General features: G+C 39.8%; 1 protein-coding gene across 1 annotated transcript; it reads left to right on the top strand.

Moving 5' to 3' along the window:
• Nucleotides 1–13,415: 13,415 nt before the first annotated feature.
• On the top strand, nucleotides 13,416–21,578 carry gata4 (GATA binding protein 4). Its single transcript, XM_034197760.1, has 6 exons — nucleotides 13,416–14,183; nucleotides 18,616–18,782; nucleotides 18,907–19,032; nucleotides 19,297–19,378; nucleotides 19,518–19,654; nucleotides 19,982–21,578. Exons 1-6 carry the CDS (start codon nucleotides 13,655–13,657, stop codon nucleotides 20,105–20,107), a joined length of 1,167 nt encoding a protein of 388 aa, XP_034053651.1. The 5' UTR covers nucleotides 13,416–13,654; the 3' UTR covers nucleotides 20,108–21,578.
• Nucleotides 21,579–21,596: the final 18 nt, after the last annotated feature.

The raw sequence follows: 21,596 nt of genomic DNA, 5'->3' as shown, positions 1-21,596 counted from the left end.
TTTATTCTTTTTAAATGTTTTCCGGATTTCATATAATATGAACACCAAATCCCAGCATGCATTGCGGCTAAAACATCCAATCAGCGAGCTTAAACCATAGCTGAGGATCTTGGGTAATCGCCCGAAATGCCTACGTCTGTTTCCGGTTATTTTTATTTTGAAATTCAGTTCCTGACGGACGCCAAAAAAGCCCGAGATTATGGAATTAAACCAATAAATAAAAGCAAGGATAATTGTGTGTTATTGGTGAGTAAATAACAGTGTGTTATTTTGAAAAGAATAACTAATTAGAAGGAAACAAATATTTTAAAAATACAGATTTCAGTATTCTGAGGCTCTGAGCCCCATTTATTTTCCTCACAGATGGCAACAAAAGTCCGAAATTATACGATTTAAAATAAAAGCAATAATTGTGGCTTGATATTGAGTAAGAACATGTTTTTATGAACCACACAGCCTCCGGTCTTCCACGACCTGACCGGAGAAAAAGACGTGCTGCAGGCACGAAACACATTACCAGTAGAAATACATTGCTTTTAAAATCGTGCTGTGCAACACGAAAAAAAGGGGGAAATCGTGTTGGTGAACACGAATCAATAGATTAAAAATCGTGTTGGTGAACACGAAATGCCGTGAGACTGGGTTGTGTGGCAGCAGGAAGCGGCAAAACCTAAACACTGAAAAAGGATATGTCACACAAAGGATAATCTATAGGTATTAGGAGTTGTAATTCAATATAATGAACCCAACCTGTGATCTAGCTAGATTTGACAAAGTTTTCCATCAGACAGTGTTTTATCTGTTTGTTCATGTTTACAAGTAAACATACTGAGAGATTGTTGTACAATAAACCAATTAGGACGTGAATTATTTGAAAGACAGTTGTTTTTACCATCAGGATTGAGAGTCCCACTTAAGAACCTCGACAGCTAACAACTGTGACGGATGTGACTACATAGTTTAGTGAGTCACCTGACAAGCTAATGTTAGCTTGGTTAAAACAACTGGCTTAACTGAAGTGTAGCACATAGCCCATGCTACAATTGTCGTTTTCACACTTTTTAATTTTGCGTTTTTAAAAGGAAAAATAGGAAATATAGCATTTTATTTTGTCTGTTCAACAGAGCCAGGCTAACTGCTTCCGCCTGTTAGCATTCTTTGTGCTAAGCTTATTTAACTGGCCCTGATTGTAGCTTTTTATCATACAGATAACAGTCACTGTAAGTGACTGGAGCTAGGCAGCAGTGACTAAGAACTCAGAAATCTAGAACACTTTTATATGACCCAGTTGAGATGAGATGGAGAAACATTTATCACTCCTTTGGTGGTCTAAAAGGGTCCAGAGTGAGTGAAAGACCACCTTATAGGTTACCATGGGGTTAATGACCCCATTCTCACACACACACACACACACACACACACACACACACACACACACACACACACACACACACACACACACACACACACACACACACACACACACACACACACACACACACACACACACACACACACACACACACACACACACACACACACACACACACACACTCCCATTGCATCAGTCAGTTGTTGAAGACGGAGAGGGGATGGAAAGTGATGGAGACGTGGCTTGAAACAGCTCCATACTGTATACCATCCAGTGCCACTAGACACACTGTCAATCTCCCAAATCAGCTGAGGCACTGCAGCCATGACCTTTGACCCAGGAACTGAACGGAGGGGGAAAAGGTTATCAATGTTGGGGATTTTTCGTTCTTAAAGCCAAATGTCCTGACAGTGCAGGAGCCGCACCTCAAGGAAGGAGCAGACAGTGTCGGAAAACGGAGAGATGGACATTAAGCACTATATCATACTCACTCAAATACATACAGACAAACACACACCCTCTCATCAGTGTTTTTGATCACACGAGCATGGTAGGGGAGCAAACAGTGCATGGGTGTTGTTTACCCTGCTTATCAGTGGTGTTGTAACAAGTGGAGAAACACACAGGCTGACCTCAACACACATATGCAAAAAACCTCAAAGCAGTCAAAAAAGCTCCAAACAAGTTTGTTCATTTTCAGATTTTTATAACTTTATTTGAAAAAGCACGGTTCATGCTTGACAAATAATTATATCCTAACACGGAGGGGAGCCATGATAATATACAGATCATGAACTATTAGCTAGCATTATTAATAAATCTCCCTCAGCCCTCCTTAACTCTCCTCTGATCTCATCCACCATAAAAAGAGGCTTGTCCTGTACAGTAAGCATCTCTTTTCTGCTCAACTCATAGGAGAAACTATGAGCCCCACCAAACATCAGCCAATAAATAACAGCTATAAATTCCTATATGAAATATGACTGTGCCTGCTCATTTATGATTGTGCGATAGGTCAACTTTTCCTATACTGCATAGGTAGTACTCCTGTGAGAGATATAAGGGCCATGTTAAAGGTAACTTGAGTGTGTGCTTACTGAGTGTTTACACGTGTACACCTTTTGATGTATGTGTTCGTGTGTATGTGTGTGTGTGTGTGTGTGTGTGCGCCCATACATACGCTCCCACTCTCACACTCAGACTCTGGTGAGTCCAAGCTAGCGCCACATCAGTCCATCATCACAGATATGGCTTGTGGTTAGATAGCAGGTCTGGCGGTGCACAAGACATTTTGTCCACTCTGTCATGTTTACTTAAATTGATAAGCTTTGATGGATTCCCCACAAGCTATAGACGCCAGGGTGTGCGCGCACACACACACACACACACACACACACACACACACACACACACACACACACACACACACACACACACACACACACACACACACACACACACACACACACACACACACACACACACACACACACACACACACACACACACACACACACACACACACACACACACACACACACACACACACACATTAGCAATATAAGCTAATAAATATAATACAATATACCATTCCTCTTTAACATTGAACTTACAGAAAACAAAGGCCTCGAATGGCTAAAGGTCATACTCAGAAGTTGTTCTGTTTTGCTCTCATCTTGGGAAGAATCATTTCTTTTGAACAGCTGATGAAAAACTGCTTTTTAATGATTTGACACTTTGGAGTCAGGTCAAAGTTTTGTGGGCAAAAGAGAAGGCCAACAAGCTGTCAAGGGAAGGGAGTAGGTGTGTTTAGATATGGATAACTTGTGTGATTAAAAAAGATCAAACAAAGCTGGTCCATGAGAAATATTTTGCAGGCTCACATTTTTATTATTTGGCTTGTTCTTGTGACAGCGTGCGATGTAAACAGTAATGGCGTCCACATCGGCTGAGCTGTAACTCAAGCTAGCTCAGCAACTCACACCAAAACAATCTAGATTTATAGAAAGCACAACAGAAAAGTGTATAAACAATTCTTATGGATTTTGGGGTGAACTGTCCCTTTTAAATTAGAAATTAAGCTGTGTGGTTGTCAAGCTCAATGTTGCAATCTGTGATCTGTTGGTCGGCCTGTGCAGTGTTTCCATTGGGTCGGTTTACTTTAGCCTGGCATGTGGCCAGACCACAGACTGGCTACAGTAACTACAACCGTTTTGGACCAATTAAAAAGACTAATTAGGTCTGCGCTTATCATGTCACCCAGAGGGCGGAGAAGAGGGCCGACTGCGAAGAGAGTTGTTTGGAAGCTGATCTCATTACACTTTCTCCGAGTGATGGCTTGATGATAAAGCAAAGTAAAAAAAAACATTTCATTTCTCTTTGTGATTCATTTACAATCTCTGATATGAATCAATCATCCGTTCAAACAAACACTTCCTGGAAAAGCACAAACACACATACAGTATACAGAAGGCTATGTACATAAAGAAACCTGGGCTATTGTATAAAGAAGCATCTGTCTGCTATCTTGCCACTTCATTTTAGATTGAAAATGTAAATTCAGGATACAATGGGGAGACTGGATGAGTCCGAATCAGGACAAGCAAAACAAATCAGATCAAATTTGATTGAATGTACTACTTAAATATGGAAATTGCCACCAAGTGTGAGTGAAGTAATGTAGTGTAATGTTTTATCCACACAACAATCTTAACTTGTTTAGTTTTTTCTGGACATATTAGTCAAGTAGGATGTGGTGGTTGATTATTTTTTGTATTCTTCAGAATGAACTTGTAACTGAATGAGGCCACAGCCACTCACTTGGACATACAATTAACACATTTAACTGGCCCAACACACAGCTGCTGTCTGGTTTGATGCCATTCTGCAAAGTACCCTAACACAAATACTTAGTCCATGTTGACACTGAAATGTGTGATGCAAGTATAGGGATTTTTAATATGTATTCCCTGTATTTTCACCTTTATGTTTGAGAACAATACTCAAACAATACTTGTGAGGCACAAAATGATTTGTAATTAATTAAATAGTTTTTTACTTGGATTGATTTTGTTATCTCTATCATTCTGGTTCAGTGATCCTCTGGTCTCTTATGTTTATGTCTTAGACACATTTTCTTGTTATACATATCATACTCTTGCAGCATTGTTGAACAAGTGTAAACAAAGCATTTCATTCCCAATGACTGATTGCGAATATGAAAAAATTATTTAAAAAAATGTAAATGCTTTTTATACTGTTGGAGTGAGTTTGGTACCCTGCGGTTCAATTTGCATTGACTTCAATGTTCTGATCAAAATAAAACAATTACATAACATGTCCTGTGTATATTCCAAAAATATTTTTATGTTAAGTCCAAAGAGCTGAATCAGAGATGTAAACTGGTGATGTAGTATAATTTGTAGCAGTATGGAGTTCATTATTTTTCCAGTGCAATAAAACATTTTTAGAGGTCACCTGAAGTTCAACTTCTTTCTAAAAAAGTTATTTACAATCAAGGACACCGTGGCCACTGGTGAAATGTAGGGAGTGTTTGTCTGACAAAGAGAGTGAGAGAAAACGACAGCGAGAGGAGGAGGAGAAAAAGAAAGCAACTCGGAACAACAGTCTCCTTCTTTCGCTGATTCTTATTATACATCTCACCCCTCCTCTCGCTCTGTCAAGGCCACTCGTTTCTTCCTCCTACTTGCCTGGCCAAAGGGGTCAAAGTCAGAGAAACACACACACACACACTGAAACAGTTACAAATCTTCTCCGCCTTATCGAGGACAACACACTGATAACTGTGTCTCCACTCCCCATCCGACAGATCCATCTCCGAAAACATCTGAGACGCACTTAGGAAAATGTGGAAATGTGTTTCTGTGTGACGGACAGATTGATTATTCAATTCACTCCCATTACTGTAAGTGACTCATACCAAAGTTTAATAGCGGAGAAGGGTTGAATTGGATGGTTTCAGTGGGTAAACTGATGTTAAGGGATGATAATTAACAAGGTTTAGATGACATGAGTTGTGTGTGTGAGAGTGTGTTTGCACATGATGGGAGTGCTGCACCTGCAACTAATGATGAGAAACTTGCCAAACTCATCTGCTGCAGGCCTCCACGCTCCACTCACTCCCCTCGGATCAAACTTGCACCTGTTGACCTGTACAGAATCACGCACACACATGCATGCACTCACACACCTTTTACAGATCATATTTTTTGGCATGACAATAGCCATCCCACCTCTCAGGGCTAAGTACCTCCTTAACCTAGTCTCAGGCAATTAATTCCATGATTTTTTCCTCAAGTGAATTTATGACTCATGGACTAATACTGACCCTGACATCACAATCTGTCAACTGCACTGCAGCTTTTATGGAGACATATGGGCTGACAAATGTCAAAAAGAAAGTAACCTCAGCTTTATCTTAAATTACATAATATATGTCATACAGTTTTATCAGGCGGAGAGGCTTCCTGGGGGATTGATTTCTAAGGAGTGAGGTTGAAAATGTGCGACACGTAAAGTGATTACCTGAACTTGTGCACATTTTTTGTAAAGTAGTAGTCAGTCCCTGTTGAGATATTGCAACACACATGATGGGAGATAACAGTAATATTGCTACCCTGGGACATATTTATGCACAAGACATCCTATTTTTATAGAAATGGATGAGAGGATCCTCCTTTTGATAAGAAACAGGTCATTCACTGCACAGTATATCTGCTCTGAGATTTTTGTGTTTACTTAAGGCTTGGAGAGACTGCAGAGTCTATGAAAGTTGAAGGTGGAAATGTGGAAATACAGCATATGTACACAAGAATGCTGTTTTATATAAATGTGCATTTGTTACCCTTTTATAGAGGGCTAGGCTAGCTGTGCTTTTGAGGGACACATGGATCAGCTTCGGGGCCGTAGTAATACAATATTAAAAACTAAGAGTATACTTTGAAGCCAAAAATGATTTGTAATGAAATAAATCGGTTTTTTTTAGAGACAGAGTGATTTGCATTGCTTTTGACATCTCTATCATTCTGGTTCAGTGAGCCTTTGGTCTCTTATGTTTATGTCTTAGACACATTTTCTTGTTATACATATAACAATATTGCAGCATTGTTGAAAGCAGCATAAAACAAAAAATTGAATTCCCTATGACTGAGTGCCTTTAATTTGTTCTCAATTTAATACATTTTTCTAAATTAAATTGAGAATAGCTTTTTTATAGAGTTGGAGTGAATTTGATACCCGGTGGTTCAATTTGAAATACATGGGGGTCATGAGTCACATGCAGCGTCTTCCTTTTATTCAGTGAACTGTTCATTTAAGATTCTTTTTTTTTATCCACCGTAAAGCATATTATACCCTTTTTTCTGATAATCTCCACACCGACAGAAATTATATTCCAGAAGCCTTGATTTATCTCATATTTATGTCATCATCATTGGCTCAAAAGTATAATCAAATGTGACACAAAAATACTGGTCTCAGGTTAAAATAAATAGTTCTGGATTGCAAAAAGAGTGTTTTCAAATTCACATTTTCTTCTTTCTTTTCTAAATTAACTACCCTCACCTCTGTGTGTTTTGTTGGTGGACGTGCGGGGCCACGGGGTCGAGATGGGCTGGGTCCTCGGTTCCCACAGCCTGTGCGGAGGCAGCCTCTGCTGTGCTATCAGCCTCCGTCTCCGTCTCCGGCCCCCCAGCACCAGCGGGCCCCCCTGACGTCAGCCCTGTCCTGATAACGGGGGTCCACAGCAAGCAGTGGAGGGGGAGGAAGGAGGGGGACGGAGATGGAGGGATGAGGTGGAAGGAGAGCGGCCTGCAGGGGGGGGGAGGGAGCGAATGGGGTTACACCAACAGAGCCAGTGGTGGATAAGACCCTCAGACAGATAAGACAGAGCAGAGTGTGGAGCCTCTTTGTTTTCCACTGCTCCTCCTGTCTGGTGGCTTCTCCCTTCTCCTCCTGTCTGACATTCCCTCTTCTTCTGTGCACTTTCAACTTCTTCTTTTAAACCAATTTGTTAGACTTTTCTCCCTCTGCCTACCCCTCCTCCTCTTGTCCAAACAGAAATATTCCCGCTGTTATCGGACATGTGCGCCATGGCCGTCCCTGGATTGAGGCACCTTTTACTCCTCTGGCTTCCTCATTGTGTTTTTGTTTTGTCGCGCAGTGTTTTGAGAGCGTGAGGAAGCTGCCTTTTCACTGACAGCAGAAACAAGTTTTTGACAGAGTTGAAACATTCTCACACTTGTTTCCAATCCTCCATCCTTCGTTCAGTCTTTCTCCATCATACTCTTGTTATTCTCACACCATGTAAGTCACTATTTAACCATCTTTCGTGAACTCTGCACGACCCCTTTAGAGACACCAGGATCCATTGTTGTGATGATGTCGCCTCACCTTTACCTAACCTGAATCTTACCCCTAGTTTGCCCCTCAGCGCACAAACAAACAGCTTTCTCTCTGCAATTAAGGCCCAGCGTATCAGCATATTAAGCACTGCCTTTGCATTTGTGTGTGTTAGTGAGAGTGTGTGTGCTCCCTATTTGCTCTTCAGGCCTTTGCTAGTCTGCGGACTTTGGCCATTTCTTATCACAGGGAGAGGTTGTGGGATCCCTAAGTCCTCACTCCTAAAAATACACTCGCCAACGCTAACATACACACATAAACATGCACACACACATTCTGGGTATGATGGGGCTCCCTTTTATAAAGCTGTCAATCAGAAACCCAGACAATATGATTGGTCAGTGGCATTTTGCACAACGCTCACCTGATTAAAACAAGTCACTCACCGAACTCCCTTAGGATTTTTCAATATTTTTTTAGCTACCAGCAACACCCAGGAATGGAATTTCAAATATTAGCATACAAGCATCAAAGAAATATTTTGCAAGTGAGTTGGTTAAGTAGCTTTCCAAACAGTGGAGGCCATCAGAACAAAAGAGGTTTTGATAATTAAATTCTTATCATCTGTAATTGAGAGTTTTGTGATGTGTTTGCGCTGCTATTCAAACACTGTGAACCAAGAGTTTAATTTAGCACTTGAGCACGTCACCTATGAGAACCTGCAACTGAGGACTGGAGTTAATAATTTATTCAAAAACAAAAAACACACACCCTCCTAGAGAGATAGGTTGTTGAGATAGGTTGTTGTGCTCCCTATCTCTGTTTCTTATCCTATATCTAATAGAACTGCTCGGGTCTTGATAGATTGAGTGGGGAAGTTCATGATATCTTTCTAGAGGGTTATCAAGAATAACTTTTATCCAATGACCTTTTCCCTCTCTGTCTGTGTCTGTGTATTCTCTTGTTCCGATTAACCCAGCCAAATCTTTTTTCTTGTTTTGTGTCTAGATCTACGCCGGGATCCGGAGTCGAGGCTGATCCTCTTGCTGTAGTCCTGTGTCTTGGATCCTCTATCCTGAGTTCTGGATTAAGTCGTGGACTTCGGGTCGTGGCTGAACCTGTCTCTGCGGTCCTGCCTTGGGTCTCGTCATGCTGCTTCCCTGATGGCTTCCACAGGATTGTAGCATCCTCGTGGATTCATCTTCTTATTACAGACACATGCATTTCCTAACATTCGGTCTATATGCTGTAAAATGTATTATCTCTTCGATTTACACACGGCATCTATTGCACGTCTGTCCGTCCTGGGAGAGGGATCCCTCCTCTGTTGCTCTCCCTGAGGTTTCTCCCATGTTCCCCTTAAACTGTGGGTTTTCTCTGGAAGTTTTTTCTTGTACGATGTGAGGGTCTAAGGACAGAGGGTGTCGTTTTTCTCATATTGATATTCTGAACAATCTGTGCTGTTGTATTTGCTGTAAAGTGTCTCTACTGTAGGCTATTTTTATTTTATGTACAGCACTTTGGCTCGACCAAAAATCGTTTATAAATGTGCTATATAAATAAAACTTGATTTGATTTGAATAGTAAGTGTGTGTTTGTGTGAGGATCTGTGTTGCTGAAGCCCATGTGTCTTGCTGAGCAGACTTGTGTCCCTCGCAGCGTGACCCCTTGACCTTACCTGGTAAAACACATCTAATCCACAAGCACAACATACAGATAATTTACCATAACACACAAATCCACACACTTAGGCACACGTACACACCTGCAGGACCATAATCCTATAAGAATATAGTTCCTATTTATAGAAAAATGTATTCTGAAGAAATATTGAAATAGAGCTTAATCTAACTAAAACACCCACTCATATTTTAACCAAAATATTATGACTAAGCTTGACCCCACAAAAGAATGTAGGATATTATTTGATCTGCATTTAGTAGAAAATTGAAAACCGAAAATTAAAACCAAATGGACTTTGAGACTCCTCAGACATGATCAGAGGTCTTTAAGGGACAATTTGACAGATAAAGAACCAACATTGATTAGCACTGTTTCATCATTATCAGTATCACAAGAGTAGATCCATGTTGATCAACCTGATGAGATAAAACAACACTAACGGGTGACATCAGCAGAAGCAGACGAGAATTAATATGTTCTTCCTAATTTGCAAAACAGCATGCCATTGTGTGTGTGTGTGTGTGTGTGTGTGTGTGTGTGTGTGTGTGTGTGTGTGTGTGTGTGTGTGTGTGTGTGTGTGTGTGTGTGTGTGCGTGCGTGCGTGCGTGCGTGTGTGTGTGTGTGTGTGTGTGTCCTCGCTCCTATCAACAGGGTATTCTACCTCCTGGGTTTTCCTGCTTCTCCATTTGAAGTCCTCTTCCTGGAGCCAGGAGTCTACTAGTCAGTGTGTGTGTTTGTGTGTGTGTGTGTGTGAGCGTTTGTGTGTGCAAGGAAGAGGGGCCAAAGTAAGTCACCGACCCCAAATGATTGAATCTCAGCCCCAGCCAAGACGGTGACAGTTTTCCTGGTGCCTGGTTTGGAGACACAGACACAAACACACACCAATTTTTTGGGGTGATTTTCCCAAATAGCTTATTTGGGAATCAACTGCCCACTAATCACCATATAGTAATGACTGAGGTGCTTTGATGGGTAAATTGAGATTAAAATTGACACCTATATCGTATATCAGATTACAAATGAACAAAAATGTGTTAACACACGCACACAAGCTTTCCTCAGTTACAGTCTGCTGCTGTCTGCCACCTACCATCATCTCTATCTAGTCCCTCACCCAACACCTCCTCATTCATACACACAGAGCACACTCAGAACACACACACACACACACACACACACACACACACACACACACACACACACACACACACACACACACACACACACACACACACACACACACACACACACACACACACACACACACACACACACACACACACACACACACACACACACACACACACACACACACACACACACACACACACACACACACACACACACACACACACACACACACACACACACACACACACACACAGCTCTGGCCTCTGTCACTGTGACAGCCTGGCATGTGCAAACACACAAATCAAAACACACACACTGTAATGTAAAATAACAGAAAAAAGGATGATCTCTGTTTGATTTCTTTGTATTTTTGTAAACTTTTCACCCTATTTACATCCTTTAATAGCCTGTAGTGGTAGCCTGTAGTGGTAGCCTTGCTGCGGAATCGGGACCTATCCTGCTCAATAGTTTTCTTGTACAACACGCAAAACTAACACAAACACAGACTTGGCTTTTATACATTAACTGGAACCATAAAAGCATGAATCATTTCTGACTCTGCTGCCACTTTAAGCCCTCGCAGGCTCACAGGGGCCCACGCCTCGATATTATTAGCCACCAATTGGTGGTTCTGTTATCAGCATGCAGTTACACATTGATGACAGTTCCCCATTTCCATTGAGGCAATATTGCTCTATTTGCCTTGACTTCTTACAAGAGAGGGTGGGGAGCAGAAAATCAATACTGCTGTATATGGTTATAGGTTATTGTATAAGGTTCACGTACACATACAGATAGTGGGTGTTTTGGCCAATTAAAAGGGGAACTTCACAAGTTTGACCAATTAAAAGTCAATTTGAATTCAAATATATAATTCTCTGCTTCAGCTGCACTGAATTTGAGTCTCTAAAAATACTTCCTATAGGTTTAACAATGTTGTAAAGTAAAATGCTAAATTGGTGCTCTTTTAAAAGGGCCTGCAGCTGTAAAATAGACCCACACAGGTGTTTAATGTAATCAGATTACAGTTCAATTAGCACTGAGCTACCAGCTGCCCAAGTACAATATATTATATATGCCTGGGTCTTTTAATTTTAAACACTTTAAATGATCTTTACAAGGGACCATGTAAAACCAATCTATCTATCTATCTATTTATTGACCGACCGACTGACCTACCTATGCAATGCAGATGACCCATTCATGACATAATATCAAATAAAGTACATTATTTTGGTAAAATAAAAATGGCATAAAAGGTGGAAGAATGGAGAAGCAGGAAAACCCAGGAGGTAGAATACCCTGTTGATAGCGAGGACACACACACACACACACACACACACGCACACACGCACACACACACACACACACACACACACACACACACACACACACACACACGCACGCATACCAGGTATACATCACTTCAGGGGACATTACATTGACCACATGCATTTCCTGGAGACTTATCCTAACCATAACCAACACATGCCTAACCCTAACCCTTAACCTTACTTTTACCCTAACCCTAATCCTAACCAAGTCTTCACCCTAAAATGAATGATTCCCCTCATGTGACTGTGTAAACAGATTTAGGTCCCCACAAGTATATTACTGCTAGGACACACACACACACACACACACACACACACACACACACACACACACACACACACACACACACACACACACACACACACACACACACACACACACACACACACACACACACACACACACACACACACACACACACACACACACACACACACACACACACACACACACACACACACAACACACACACACACACACACACACACACACACACACACACACACACACACACACACACACACACACACACACACACACACACACAGGACTGTATTATAGTCTCATAACTCAATGAGAGACCGTCAGGGGAAGTGGCTGCACAATGGCCTCCTGTGTTTACGTCCACTGGTGTTGATGACAGGTATAAATATGTCCTCATGAAGACAACAGCCGCCGTAAACTTCCCACTAAAGGCGCTCAAGCATCCGGAACTATTTTTCATGTTTGTCATAATGAAGTACACAAAAAAGTAGACCTTGATGATGATTATTCGAAATGCATATGCCGTCTCAGCACACGTAAGCAAATAACGTGATAACAAATTCGAACCAATCTTTTAAATGTCAGCACATGTTTGTGCTCTTTCATAAATGCATATTCATATAATACTTTTCTGCGGGATAACTTGATAACTGTGCCTGTGGGGCATGAACAGGCCAATATACGTGTCTTTATTTCAATTGGATAGAGAAACAATACGGGTTTTATGGCGCGTTTATTGAGATAATTGTAATTGTAAATCGAACAAATTACTCGAAATTAACAATTATCGGTCGTATGAGGTCGTATAATAGTCAAATTAAGGCATAAGGTCTATAGTACAATTTAACAAAATCATTTTGTTTAATTATAAATTAAAGTTGCTTTTCAACTTTCAAATTGTTTGACAGAAATATAAACTGATCTTTTAAACGTTTGTAACAGCTAAAATGACACATTTAAATAAATGAAAATTGGAATTCACAAACGAAAATAAAAAAATGTTTGTATTTAAAAGATTACATAAATCCAGAAACAACAACAAAAGGTTGAATTGAATTGAGGACATAATTAGATAATAACAATAGATTTAAAGGCAATAATCTTCAGCTATCTAATAAAACCTTATTTGGATGGTAATTGTTATCATGTAAAATCAGCCTATTAGGTTTACGTTTCATGAGAGAGAGAGAGAGAGAGAGAGAGAGAGAGAGAGAGAGAGAGAGAGAGAGAGAGAGAGAGAGAGAGAGAGAGAGAGAGAGAGAGAGAGAGAGAGAGAGAACAGCTGGATCTTGATCGCAAGTAGTCTTCTCTCACTCCTCTTCCACATGTCTCCTCTCTCAGGTTATTCCTAATTCTCTCAATGTTGCGGTCGATTTGCTTCACATTTTATCAGCATATCTGATTTTAAGGACGTGACCACATCACATTAATACCAGCACTGAGCAAAAGTGCATCCACAATATCATTATCCCTTCTATCAACACGGATGTCCAGCTTCAAGGAGAGGATATGTATCAGGGCATAATGACCACCAACCACGGACCCCCTTCTTATGAAGCCGGATTTCTACACAACGCCTCGGCAGGCACCTCTCCGGTTTATGTGCCCACCACCCGGGTCGTCACCCCCATGATCCCGGCGCTTCCTTACCTGCAGACGCCCGGTGCGTCGCAGCAGAGCAGCCCCGTGTCGAGCCACTCAGCCTGGGCACAACCGTGCGCAGACTCGGTGTCCTCGTACAATCACTCCCCGGTGTCTCACTCTCCGCGCTTCGCCTTCTCCACCAGCCCACCTATGTCCTCCGGGGTGGCCACGGCCCGGGACACAGCTGTCTCTTATAGCAGCCCCCTAAACATCTCTGCCAACGGGAGGGAGCACTATGGCGCCCGGGGCCTCAGCGGGTCGTATCACAGCCCGTACCCGGCTTACATGAGCCCGAACGTGGGTGGAACGTGGCCGGCGTCCCCCTTTGATAGCTCGGTCCTCCATGGTCTCCAAACCGGCGCTCCTCATTGCACAACACGGCACCCAAACATAGGTAAGCTACAGGAAAATATATGTAGCCTACAATTGAAATATGTTTGTTTAACTGTAAAGCTGTATATTTTTTTTTACAGTAAATGGTGTTTTTATTTATTTAAATTGTGTCACACAGAAAGGTAAATCATGTTAAATGATAAACTGCATTACATGCAGGGAGACAAACAAGTGCAGATTATTAAAAGAAAGTAGCATATATCTTTATATCTCTATTTATTTTTGTATTTGTTAACGATTGAAGAAGTTAAACTACATGAACGAGGTTAAAGGTTGCAAGGCCTGATTGAAAAATCAATGTACTTTTTTAAAATAGAGATCAACATGATTTTATAAAACAATAACAATATAAATATCTACACGCCATAAAACTATATATATTATTCATGTTTCGTTTGCATGTGGCACACATAATCTCTCAATCATGACCCATCAAGATTAAAGCATTATAATTTACAGGAACACCCGATTGCAAGACTAATATTATTACAATAAAAAAAGATTATATTTCCAAATATTCTGGTATACAAAAATGAAATATGTCTTGAAATTTGGAGATACATTTAAATTTAAGACCTTTTTGTTTTTTTAAAGATCTGATTATGAGAGACGGTTTTTGTTCATCGCATTTCTGCAGAACGAGCGTTTGTAAAACAACTTCTAATTTAAATAAAGCAAGAAAGGTTTTGTTTTAAATTATTATATTATATTAAAAACAAAATGAAAAAGTAAACGAATTAAAAAAAGTTATAGACTGCCACGTGAGATCAACAACAACAAAAATACCGCAGAATAATTTAAGGCTCTTTATCACCTTCAAATCGTGTCTGCTTGTTTCTTTAAGTAACACGATTTCTATTTTAGCAATGTATTTCCATGACAGTTATTATGATATGGAAAGAACCATTTTCTTTCATTTTTAATTACGCTGTGTTAAGCAATTTTCATTTTTGATAATGACGTTTGAGACTGCTTCGCTCTACCGCTGTTTTATTTATAACCTTGTTATTATATGTGCTTACTAAATACACATTAGTTATTCAATAAACCTCGAATTTACATTTTACATCTTAAAATAGTAAACTAAGTCAAAACAAATGTATTGGGTGAAATGCATAGATTCTTTAATTTGACAATAAAAGGGGTTATTAAGTTTAGCCTATTTTATTTATGAGCCATTTTAAACCAAATGTTAACGTTCATTTCACTGTTTAATAAAACAACACAAAATAACAAATTGAGCAGCCTGTAATGACAATTAATTACCGTTTGGTTCACTTACTCAGGTTGACTTTTTGGCACATAAAATGTCACAAAATAACATATTTATTTATGCAAATATTTTTGTTTATTTTCAAGGATCAAATTGCATTGCATGACTATATCCTATTACATTTAGCTGATGCTTTTGTCCAAATTGACTTAAGTGCAATCAAACATGAGAAATCAGATATAGAATAGAAGGGAACCTGCAATGCTTTAGCCAAACAATTTATTGCTGGTGAACTGGAGTTATAGAAATAATACTTTTGAAGTGATATAAATGAATATTTAACTGAACCTGAGTTGATTACACATTTAAAGTTTACGAGTTGTGTTTGGCCTCATAATGAGGTCAGATTTGATTTGAAGATATCTGATCTTGGTCAAGACTCAAATACTTAATTATTTTAGTGAAGTAACAGTGCATTTTTCTTTTAAAAAGCCTTCATGTCAATATTAACTGCTATCTTATGTCTGTGTGCATGTGAATTTGGCCTTTAGTTGGAGGTTGAACTCTGGACTGTAGCAACACATTGATTTAGCTTAGGTTGACAGTTTTTCGATGACTTGCACCATAGCCTCGGTTAATAATCATCATTTTGTTTATTTTACCTTCCATTATCTAGATTTTATTCAGAGTGATGGGCAATATTGGACAATATTTAATGTATTAATTCATTCATTTCATTATCGTGTAATTTACACCGTGATCTGATGGGCTTGATCATAATTAGTCATATCAGATAGTATTTGTATCATATTAACAGAAGATGAATGGCTTATAACTTCCTCTCTGATTGCTCTTAAAATGCTTTGTGTGATGATGATTTACATGGCCTAACACAGGAGGTCATCTAATTTCAATGAAGAAAGAAAAAGATGAGCTGTTCAACAGTTTAACAGATAAAAGCATTGATCCACATTGACCTCTTCATCTGATTATAATCACACTTAACTCACAGATCAGTGTGTTTACTCATTGCTGTTCTTTATAGATGTGTCAGAAACCAGCTGCATTGTTTTACAATCACATCAAATTAAATCAAACCTCAGTGCTTGATGAGCCATGCAAAGAAAGTTTCTATTGCTTTGTTGATGAAGGGGAAACTCCCTCAGCTGTGAAGTGGCGCTTTTAAAATTCAAGTCACATAAATAAGTCATAGTGAGAGTTTGTTTAATGATCATTGAGCAATAGCCTGATATGTAGCCTTACTGAAACACCTACATTATATTGGGGATTGTTTAAAAGTCACTTTAATCACTGATTTATTATTCCAGAGAAACATCTATATGACTTTAATGGATCGCATTTTACATTCTTCCTTCATATAATCATTATTGTTCTTGAGTTTGATGACTTTAATGGAATAATTATATATGTTAACAACTATACCATTTCTCTGACAACAATATAAGCCTTTGTTATGAAATGGTATGAATACACATGAACATTTAGTTTATAAAACAATACATTTGTAATATTGCCTGGAACATAAAATACTTTTTAAATTATGTTTTGCATGTTGTCTTTATATCCAATGTCAATAGTGTCAACAGACGGCAGATTTAGGTAAACATTTCCAATCCAAGAACTTTTTTCCGTCGACATGGAGATTTTTGATGATTAAAATAACAGTGAATACTGTATAGCATTGAATTAAAAATAATCTAAAAACAAACAATATGTGCAGGAAAAAAACAAAAAATATGAAAAGTAAAGAAGAACAAGAAAGAAATGTGAGGTCTAAACAATTGGAGTATATTTGTAAAAGTACAATTATTGAGTTTTAAATGGTTGTCAAGTATGTTTTCAAATTGCTGTCTTTAAAAATACAGAAGGTCAAAGAAAGGGAAATGATCTTGTAAATTAGAAGTACCACAGACAGACCTTAAAGCAAACCCCTTGTGACTTTTAACTGTGTTTTATACAGTTCCCACTGTTCACTGTTTATTAAGATAATCAAGGTATAATCTGTACGGAGCAGTTGGTCTATGTGTCCCGGTTGTTTCCACCTTTGTCCCCTTAAAGCCTCAGGGCCCCCTGATAAAGACACACAGCGACTTTTTCACAGCGGAAAAAATAACCTCCATTTAGACCTGGACACTGCAGTGTTTCCTTTGAGTTTTTGTCTTGTATTGGCTACCATTTCTGCCTGGCTCAAGGTTAGCTTGCCCTGCTTTCTCTGCTTTGCTCTCAGCCTTGGAGGAGGCCTGCATTTGTATCAGCTGCACTCTGCAGCGAGGGAGGAGCAGACGGGGGCCAGATTTATGCTATCTCAAGACAAATAATTATGCACAGGGGAAAGTACCGTTGCAAACAACAATAACATCCAACTTAAATGTGGCTGTTTTGCACATTTCCTCAATCTATTCTTAGCATAACCTCACAAATTCTAACCTGTTCTGTCACTTTCACATATCAGATGGATATGTTCTTTCCCTGAATACCTAAGTGGTTCTTTAGACTCTATGACAGATTTATGAGATGTCATGTTAACTGAGAGAGATGTGTTAGACACAGAGTCACTATTTGAATATGATGGAGCTCTATTGCGTCTCTATTTCCAGCCGACTCTTTATCTCAAGGGGAGCTATGAGATAAGGAGAGATTCCAGGCTGCTGTTGTGTGGGCCTGAAACACTGCGGCCTGCCCCTCCTGCTGGTCTAGAGAGGCCCCTGCATTTGATCATCAGGGTTTACAGTGGAGTAAAGTGTTCATTAAGATAGCTGGAAAAAAGTTTGTGTGGAACAAACTCAGCTGGAAATTAATTTATCAAAATCCGCTCTGTTTTGTATCATGAGATGGATATGTGCTACCTCATAAGGAGAATTGATAATACATGTTTCTTTGCAATAGTTCAAAATGGTAGAAGACACACTTACTGTAATATCTCTCCTAACTAAATTGGTAAAACAAATGTGTAACACATCAACTATTCTGAAAGTAGCCATTGTTTCAACCTAACCAGGATGCTTTTTTTATTTTATTCAGTACAGTTTGATGGTTTAAGACTTTGTTCTAGCTCATATTAAATCATATTTATCTTGACGTGGAAAGTACCCATAAGTTGACAGAAGCAATTCACAGTTAGAGCCAGATCAGGTTTACGGGGAAAGAAAAAAAAAAATGTTTTGGCTTATCATATTTCTCTCTTGTCATCCTCCATCAGACCTGTTTGATGACTTTGCTGAGGGACGAGAGTGTGTGAACTGCGGGGCGATGTCGACCCCCCTCTGGAGGCGGGATGGTACCGGCCACTACCTGTGCAATGCATGTGGACTGTACCATAAGATGAACGGCATCAACAGACCTCTCATCAAACCTCAAAGACGGCTGGTGGGTGACAGAGCAGCACTTTAGTATTCTGTACCAAACAGTGAAGCAATACATGGATGGATACATTCAAGTGTTCACTCTGGGAAAATAAATGTATTATCTTTTTCTCCTGACATATTTTCAGTCTGCCTCGAGGAGGGTGGGCCTGTCATGCACCAACTGTCACACCACCACCACCACACTGTGGCGACGAAACGCAGAGGGAGAGCCGGTCTGCAACGCCTGTGGCCTCTACATGAAACTCCATGGGGTGAGAGAGGGAAGAGGGGGAAGAAGTGCATCTCAAAAACTGCTGATATAAAGTCAAATTCCTAGTATGTGCGAACCTTCCTGGCAATAAACCTGTTTCTGATTCTTATATAAATAGTTAAAACCCTTTTGATCTTGAATTTAAAGGTTCATCTTCAATGTATTAACCTTTATTCTACACCATCCTCCAAGATTGTTCCACTACTCTTATTTCAGTCTTCTGTTGTTGACTAATGGTTATTCCTTTGTCTTGGTGTCCTGACAGGTAGCAAGACCCCTGGCTATGAAGAAAGAGGGGATCCAGACCCGCAAACGCAAACCTAAGAGCCTCAACAAGCCCCAAACTGGTGAGATTCAAAACCACATGCTTACATTTGTGCAGACATGGTGATGGCTGTTACAATGGCAGGAGCTCAAGACTTAGGCCCATTTCCATGCTCATACTGTCTGTGAATGTGTCATGACGTTAGTTCTGGTGCTCCACAGGGACCACAGGCAGCGAGGGGTCTCCCATCACAACCAGCAGCACTCCCCGGGCCTCCAGCACCATTGAGGAGCCTCGGCAGATAAAGACGGAGCCGGAAACCCACAGCTTGTACTCACACCACGGCTCACACGCACAGGTAAAACACAGTTTAAACTAATCTCAGAGAATATTAAGATCAAATAGTTGTAAGAGTTGGTGGTTGTGATGAAAAAGAGGCTAATCAGATTAAATAACTGTTCAACAAACCGGGATCGTATCACCTGGCCAAGGTCTAATATGGCCTATAAGGAACAGAGTTAAACCAATGTTTAACACATCAACCCAGATTCTAGCATTGGCATATTTTGTTATGTTTTAAAACGTTTTTCTCCCCCATAATTAAAAAAAGGTTAAAGTCTCTGACAGACTGCCAACATAAGAAATCTGACAGGCCTTCTCACCATTTCCTTCTGTATCCCTCTAGATTTCAGCCCTGCCAGCCTACATGACAGCTCAAAGTGGGGCCACTCCTCTCAAGATGTCCCCTGGGGGCCACGGTGGGTCTTCTGGCTCCAAAGCTGAGCCCTGGAACAACCTAATCCTGGCTTAGAAGACGCACAACCTGGCACGCATCTCAAACCAACCTATCTATAGCGATTAAACTCTTCTGAAGGATCAGAGCGCTCTGTATGCAGATGTTTGTGCAGCCGACACACCGCACAAGTCACTGGGACAAACATGTGGGCGCCACAAAAGAAATGGATATCTTAAACAGAACTGCTCAGATACTGTATGTTTACTCACAGCAATCGAGGGACTGATTGGAGTTTTTGTTAAAGAGCAGCGCCGCCATCAGACACACAAAACTCTTGAACTCTAAGAACTGTAACATGTACATGCTTCTCTACCCTCCCAGTGAAGTTGCTTTAAATGATAGATACTGTAACATAATCCAATAACAAATAACAGTAATGGTCAGACTTTATCTCATCAAGGTATTTTTATTTCAATACTTTCTTTTCATTTTCATGTTATTATGGACAATTTGCCAACAACATGTAAAGAATAACAGAAGGTAGCACCATGGAGGAGGTGTGTAATAAAGGGTCAGTTCACAATAAAAAAACAACAAGATTATACGTTTTTTCTGAAATGCCACAACAATAGAATCCAGTTAAATTAATAATACATTTCAAAACCTCAAAAGCTACATCTCTTTACAGAGCAAACAATGTTCAGGTTACTTAATAATCCTCATTGATTACACTGATTTAAATGTGATACCAATATTTGTAATGCACATGCATAATTTCACAGTGCATTTAAATCTACAAAGAAAAGCTATTCTGTAGCATTAAACCTACTGTAACTTTAAGAGAATTGCTCAGGATATCCATCACTCCCCACCAGAGAAAGGATTTTATTAGGCCAGTGCAATAGAAGAAGCTCCCTGGTTGTTTCTCGTCTCTCGATCAGTTGCCTGAACTGTGTGCCTTTTGATTTAAAGTGTAAAAAACACATGTCAGTATTGACACCGCTGTGAAAGAATACATGAGAAACTACCTGTTGCTATGTTGCACGTTCTGAATATGGCACATAGCTCCCTCTGCTGACACAAGAGCAGATGTGCATCCGTAAGAAAACCAATACCTGAGGGCCTTACAAAAAGAAAATATCTGGTAGATAGTATTTATTATTAAAAGGCACAACCCCAAACCTAACAATCATTTAATTATCATGTGTTAGATGAAGGTTGTTTGATTTGATGTGACGGCTTATTGTATCAAGAATGTACAGATTATTATAAATACTCAATGCTTTAATTTGCTTGCATTCTGACAAGCATGGGGGGGGTAACGTGTAAATGTGGGATAACCTCACATGTAATTACCAACAAATATATGAGCATATATGTGAAAAGTCCACTCCAGTATAATTGTAATACACCATTTGTGATATATTGTAAGTAAAGACACAATGAGAGACGGACATGTGTGCACTAACACTCTGATGCCCTTCCTCTGTGTGCAACTGTAGCTCTACTGAGAAAACTAATAAAGACCAAGCATTTTGACAGAAAACCAATGGTTTGTATGATG

Source organism: Gymnodraco acuticeps, unplaced genomic scaffold (assembly GCF_902827175.1).
Source record: "Gymnodraco acuticeps unplaced genomic scaffold, fGymAcu1.1, whole genome shotgun sequence".
Lineage (NCBI taxonomy): Eukaryota > Metazoa > Chordata > Actinopteri > Perciformes > Bathydraconidae > Gymnodraco > Gymnodraco acuticeps.
This window is presented reverse-complemented; position numbering and strand designations above follow the sequence as displayed.

Coding starts and splice junctions, on each gene's coding strand:
- gata4 (XM_034197760.1), top strand. CDS start 13,655: ATGTATCAGGGCATAATGACCACCAACCACGGACCCCCTTCTTATGAA. Junction 19,379..19,517: donor CCTCAACAAGCCCCAAACTG/GTGAGATTCAAA, acceptor GGTGCTCCACAG/GGACCACAGGCAGCGAGGGG. Junction 19,655..19,981: donor ACCACGGCTCACACGCACAG/GTAAAACACAGT, acceptor GTATCCCTCTAG/ATTTCAGCCCTGCCAGCCTA.